Below are 6,000 nucleotides of genomic sequence, written 5' to 3'. Positions count from 1 at the left end.
CTGCGGAATAGCTGTTTGACCCCGGAAGTGCCTGCGCTCTGCGAGCTGTCACTGTGGACCGCGGCGGCAGAGGCGGTGGCGGCGGCACATCGCCGGCATAGGAGCCGCCAAGGTGAGTGCGTGGCTGATCCTTGCGGATGTGGGGCATCGGACCTGGGAGGGGCTGCAGCCGTTCCTCACGCGGCTTCGGGCCTCCCGCCTCGATGGCAGGGCCAAGGCTGAGGCTGCCCCAGGGGCCATGAATCGCCCCGTTCCTCCTATCTCTCCACCCCGACCCGGAGTCAGGCCGCCAGAGCTTAGAGTCTTGGGTTCGAGGATCGGCCCCAGAATGACCTTGGCCTTGGGCGAGACGCTGTCCTCCTACCTTCACCTCGAGCTTCAGTTTCCTCGGGGTTCATTCATTCGTTCAACAAATGTTATGTCCAGCGCCTCCTACGTGGGCACAGATCTAGCTAGGCACTGGGGATATAAACAGAGCAACAGAGGAAGTTCACGCCCTCATAGAGCTTACAGTCTAGTGGGCGGGGACAGTCGACGACAAAGAAATGCACTAGGTAATTAAAGATATGACTGCAACCGGAGGAGTGAATAGATAGGGCAATCTGGTACGATCTCGGAGGAGGGTAATATTGAAGTGAGACCAGAAGGGTTAAGACAGAGAAACTGAGACAGGAGTAGCCTTGGGGATGCTCCCAGGCCTTCTTGCATTTACTCCAAGCTCCCCTTCAAAAGAAAGCCCTTTCCTAAATTTTTAACTTCTGCTGCCCTGCTTGACACTGAGGATCCACTGTGGGGTGGGGCACAGATATCATCATGATCATTGACCTTGTCATTTTTAGAGTCCAGTTATTGACTAGTTAATTTCTACTCATACTGTAGACGAAAACGCAAATATTCCTTGACATTCTCTCTCTGTCGAGTCAGTTCTGCTTGTTAAATGCTGTCATAGCCTCATGGGCCTTGCCTGCAAAGCATACTCACAGTATTGAATTTTCCTTGTTCATGTGGCTGTTTGGTTCATATCTGTCTTGTTAACCATCAAGACCGTAAACTCTGTGAAGGGCAGAATTGGGTCTGTTATTTGCCCGCCTTAGGATTCTCCAGGCTTCAGTGCCTGGCACATAGTAGGTACTCAAAAACTATTTGAAGGGACAAGTAAGGTTATTAACACTTTCTGCTGTCCAGTGGTTCATAAAAGGCCTCTCCCGCCACCAGGCTGTTACCTTCTCTTTCTGATTATGTCTCTCCTCTCCTTACATGACTCCTCGCTTCGTCTTCAGATAAAAAGCCAAAATCTTTAGCACAGCATTTGAGGCTCCTTTTAAAGTGGCTCCATCTTTTCTATCCAATCTCTTCTTCCACTTCTTGTGTTTTCAGCCACACCAAATGTCTCCCTCATCCTTCAAAGCCACAGGCTCTGAGCCTTTGCTCATGCTTGCTCTCTGCTTAGAATGTCCTTCCTTTCCATCTTTTTCTCCTGTCCTTTAACAGCCAGGTTGTAGGTCACCTTTTCTGTGACAGTCTTCCCTTCTGTGCTGTGCTTGTTTTGGAAATTTCCAGTTACAGCTCTAACTACACGGATTAATAGTCATTTACATGCCTAGGTCCCAGAAGATATTCAGTAAGTATTTGCTGAGTAATTGAGGAAGCCCAAATGCTCGGCTTATGATTGGGACTTGAATAATAATAACAAGTAAACTTAACTGGGGGCTTCCTTGGTGGCTCAGTGGTAAAGAACCCGCCTGCCAATGCAGGAGACATGGGTTCAAACCCTGGGTTGGGAAGATCCCCTGAAGAAGGAAATGGCAACCCACTCCAGTATTCTTGCCTGGGAAATCCTGTGGACAGAGGAGCCTGGCAGGCTACGGTCCATGGGGTCACAGAAGAGTCAGACATGACTTAGTGACTAAACAACAACAAACTTTACCTATCGCTTATTATGCGCCAAGTGCTGTGCTGACCACTTAGTATTGGTTACTTCTCATGTCAACCCTGAGAGATTATGAGATTATGTACTGTTCTCATCCCGATTTTACAGATGAGGAGATCGGAGCGTAAAGAAGTTAAGGAACTGCTCAGATCTCAACATGGGTAGGATGGAGCTGAGACTTGAACCCAGGCTGTGAAACTATAAACTTCTCTTTTGACTGTCATACCAGCCTGAATCTAAATTGCCCTGACAGGCTCTGGCCTGTAGGAGTAGATTTCTTCTAAAAGCAAGTTGCTGTCTGTACCTGTCTAGACCTGGACTCTGGGAACTAGAATTTTTAAGGGTGGAGAGCCTCCTCCTCCTTATGACTCTTTCCCCATCCTAGGTCCCCGCACTGGACACTCCTCCTCCGGTCTTTGGAAGGTGAGCATAGAAAGGACTGGGCCTGGGCTTCATTTAGACCTCTGCACTGGTGAGCTGAGCACTGATGTTTCCAGCTGTCCTCCCAGCATCTCTCAGGTATTAGCAAAGAAGTATTTTTAGCATACTCAGCACCGGAGACCCAGGTGCCAAGGCACAAGAGCTGGGCTTCAGTTTCAACTTGGCTACTCAGGTATTTGCCTGAGCAAATCAGGGCCCCTCTTTGGACATCTGAGCATAATAATCCTTGTCGTTCTTAACTGGGCTGTTGTGAAAGGCTAGTAAGATAGTAGCTCAATTAGAAATCGTGTATTGACTCAATGGACATGAGTTTGAGCAAACTCTGGCAGATAGTGAAGGTCAGGGAAGCCTGGTATGCTGCCGTCGATGGGGTCACAAAGAGTCAGACACGACTGAGCGACTGAACAGCATCAACAAACATACAGCAGATGGTGTGATCTATATTTTGCAGAGGTGAAAGATGAAAGCTCAGTCACAGGGACCATGTGTCTGAACCACTATCCACTGAGATCCTAGTGCCAGAATGGGCCTCGGGGACGAGGCAGAGTAGACTAGGGACTAGTTCCTTCTCTCTACATGCCATGTGAAGATGGGTATCTTCACAGTCTCTAAAGTAGCCCCTGAACCAAGGTTCCTTGTGCACCAGGCTGCTTCCCACCTCCTTGCCTTCATTCCTGCTGTTTCCTCCACCTGGGACACCCTTCTTCCCAGTCTCCACTATCAAGCCTCAACTCAGGCTCTCCTGAGCCTTTAGGCGCTCCTCTAGAAATGCTCTCCCCACAGCCACAAGCCCCTGCCCCCAGCTCAACTGCCCTAGACTCAGCACAGCAAATGGTTAAGAGCCAGCCTGCTTCACCAGCCATTAACTCTGAGACCTAGGGGAAGCTTTTTTTATCTTCTCTGAGCCTCTGCTTCCTCATTGGTAAAGTGTTAGTTGCTTTGCAATCCCATGGAGTGTAACCCGCCAGGCTCCTCTGTCCATGGGATTCTCCAGGCAAGAATACTGGAGTGGGTTGCCATTCCCTTCTCCAGGGGATCTTCTCAACCCAGGGACCGAACCAGGGTCTCCTGCACTGCAGGCAGATTCTTTACCGTTGGAGCCATTAGGGAAGCTAATTGGTAAAACGAAGGAAATGAGATTAACAGCACCAACCCTGGACTTGTTACAAGCATTCGTACACGTGAAGCCAGTTAAGGTGTCTACAAGCGAGTTCATGCTGAGAAAATGGCTCAGAAGAGCAGCAGCACCTGAGAGGAGTGTTTCTGCTGCTGTTATCGTCATCATTATTACTGGATCGGAGCTCCCACAGAGCAGAGACCGGGCCTTATCAATCTGTCTTTGTAACACTAGGGCCTGGCCTGGTATCTGAGAGTCAGGACTGTAGTGGCTCATGGCTGACCATGTCCCTCAGCACCTCAGGGAGGGCTCAGGAGGTGACAGTTTCCTCATCCTACCCTTCATACATCTTCATGTCGTCATTGAGATGTGCCAGGCTTTTGTGGCATGTCTTCTTAAGAGCCCAGAGTCACTTCTGTTCCATGATTCAGCCAATATGCACATCCCTCCTGTGGATCAGGCCAAGTGGCATTGAGAAATGAGCATTGGACCAGAAGACAGGAGACGTGGGGTCTGCCCCTCACTGACTCTGTGGCCAGTTTGGGCCTCTCTTAAGAGAGGAGGTCAAACTGGCAGGTTTCCATGAATTCTCTGTGAAAACCTTCTGGCCCTTCTGTTTATCCATATCCTTCTTCCCTGAAGCCTAGAAAGTTTGTAAAATCTTAACACCCTCTGCAAGGGAGGAAAGTCCCATGGCTTCAACCCCCCAAATCGGGTTAAAATGGTAAGAAAAGTGTCATCATATTCAGTTGTTCATCAACTATTTCATGAAGCCACCTCTGGACCAGGCCCGTGTTGGTCACAGCAAAGGGAGCAAGAGAAGGAGAACCCAGGCACCGGCTCCCAGAGCTCCCAGGCCAAGGAGGGCACGGGGCTGGGGTCGTGAGAAAGATAATCTGGTTACTTTTAACCAGTACTTCATGAATTGGGTGGGAATTGGAGAAGGAACTGCAACCGACTCCAGTATTCTCACCTGGATAATCCTATAGACAGAGGAGCGTGGTGGGGTTGCAAGAATGACTTAGTGACCAAACCACCACCGTATCAGGTGTCACCTGGGGAGTGTTTTCCTCCTCAGCTGAGAACTGCCACTTTAGGCAAAAAAGTCACTGGTCTAGGTGAGTAGTTGTGGGAACCAGGCCTTTAAGGCCCGCCAGGAGCCCCCTGAGGCCAGGGGTTGAAGCTTCTCTCCTGGCTCTGGGGTGAGCCCCAGAGCAGGCCCCTGGCCCTGGAGCCTCTGCGTCTGCTGTCTCCCGCCCGTATTCCTTTCAGGAGGGCCACGCACTTCCCCGCCCATCTTCCTTTCAGGAGGGCCTCGCACTTCCCCGCCCGTCTTCCTTTCAGGAGGGCCGCGCAGCACAATGCCCGCCTTGCCTCTGGATCGACTCCAGGTCACCCACGAGGACCTGAAGACAGGAAAGCTGAGGACTTCGCCTGCGCTGGTGAGCCGGTGCCTTGAGGCTGTTCAGCCCAATATTGATATTATCGCACTTGCAATCAATCCAGAAGCAAAAAATTAAATTCCTTCTTTATCGGTTCTACGATGCTATGAATGACCTGATGGCCACAGTCTACGTTTCAGGAGCCAGCATGCTGTTAGGTCTTTCCAAGCCCCAGTGCAGGAGTTTTCTTTCCCAGCAGTAGCTTGAGTTTGAGTGGTATTTCCCATGTCCCATGTTTCCCATACCACCCCATACCTTCCCTGCAAAGCATTTCATTTTGAATCAAAGTCTGATGGCAGTTCGGACTCAGCCCGAGCTGGCCGGGCAGCGGGGCTGGCCCAAAGCCGGATCTGGGGATTGGACCCTGCAGGAGGCGCTCAGATTTCAGATGGGCCTTTTTCAGAGCTGTCCCAGCTGTGGTCTGCTTGGCGGTGGGGGCGGAGGAGGGGACACTAATAATGTCAGAGGTCAGGCCTGAACGGGCTAAGAAGCACGGTGTGCAGGCCCAGCAGGGTTGGTGAGACTGAGAATGGAAGTGAGCATGCTGATGACCAGCTGTGGGAGAGATGAGAGCCGTGGAGAGGTGCCAGGAGGAGACAGATGTGGGGACCGGAGACCCCATACCCCCTTGCTGTGTTCCCAAGAACATTAGCTTACTTGAACAAGGTGGGAGGAAGTATCTTCTGGGTGCTTGAGTAAAGTCATGGGAAACAAGAGCTTGGTGTTTTATTTCCTGCTTTCTGGATGGCTTCCTATTGCTTCCTGACTACTCTCTAATAATAGTGCTTAATATTTATAGACCACTTGCTCTGGGCCAAACCTTTCACCTGGATTATCTCATGGAAGCCAAACCACAGCCCTCTGAGTAGGCATTTTGGTCGTCCCCATTTTACAGATGAGGAAACTCAGAGTTTAAGGTCACAGAACTAGAACGCTAGGGGAGTCAGAACAGGACCCCAGCTAAACTGTCCCTGGAGTCTATACTTTCTTCACCTTCCTGCTATATAGCCTCTTGTTTCTTTTTTGTAACTTTTTAAAAAAATCGAGGTAGTGTTGATATCCAACATTAT

General features: G+C 50.3%; 1 protein-coding gene across 10 annotated transcripts in view; it reads left to right on the top strand.

Annotated features, from left to right (window-relative positions):
- Positions 1-6,000, top strand: part of ASCC2 (activating signal cointegrator 1 complex subunit 2) — a 36,032-nt gene continuing 30,032 nt past the window's right edge. For 3 of the 10 annotated variants that reach the window (XM_019977637.2, XM_070769806.1, XM_019977633.2), the window contains exons 1-3: positions 2-112; positions 2,316-2,353; positions 4,833-4,930. In XM_019977637.2, the coding sequence (XP_019833196.2) occupies positions 4,850-4,930 (81 nt within the window). In that variant the 5' untranslated portion in view covers positions 2-112; positions 2,316-2,353; positions 4,833-4,849. Of the gene's footprint in view, positions 113-2,315; positions 2,450-4,796; positions 4,931-6,000 lie in introns of all 10 variants that reach the window. The other 7 variants (XM_070769809.1, XM_070769807.1, XM_019977635.2 and 4 more) reach the window with 4 other exon arrangements.

The sequence above is a fragment of the Bos indicus genome, chromosome 17, assembly GCF_029378745.1.
Source record: "Bos indicus isolate NIAB-ARS_2022 breed Sahiwal x Tharparkar chromosome 17, NIAB-ARS_B.indTharparkar_mat_pri_1.0, whole genome shotgun sequence".
NCBI lineage: Eukaryota > Metazoa > Chordata > Mammalia > Artiodactyla > Bovidae > Bos > Bos indicus.
Note: the sequence above shows the minus strand (reverse complement) of the source record. Positions and strands in the feature narration are given on the sequence as shown.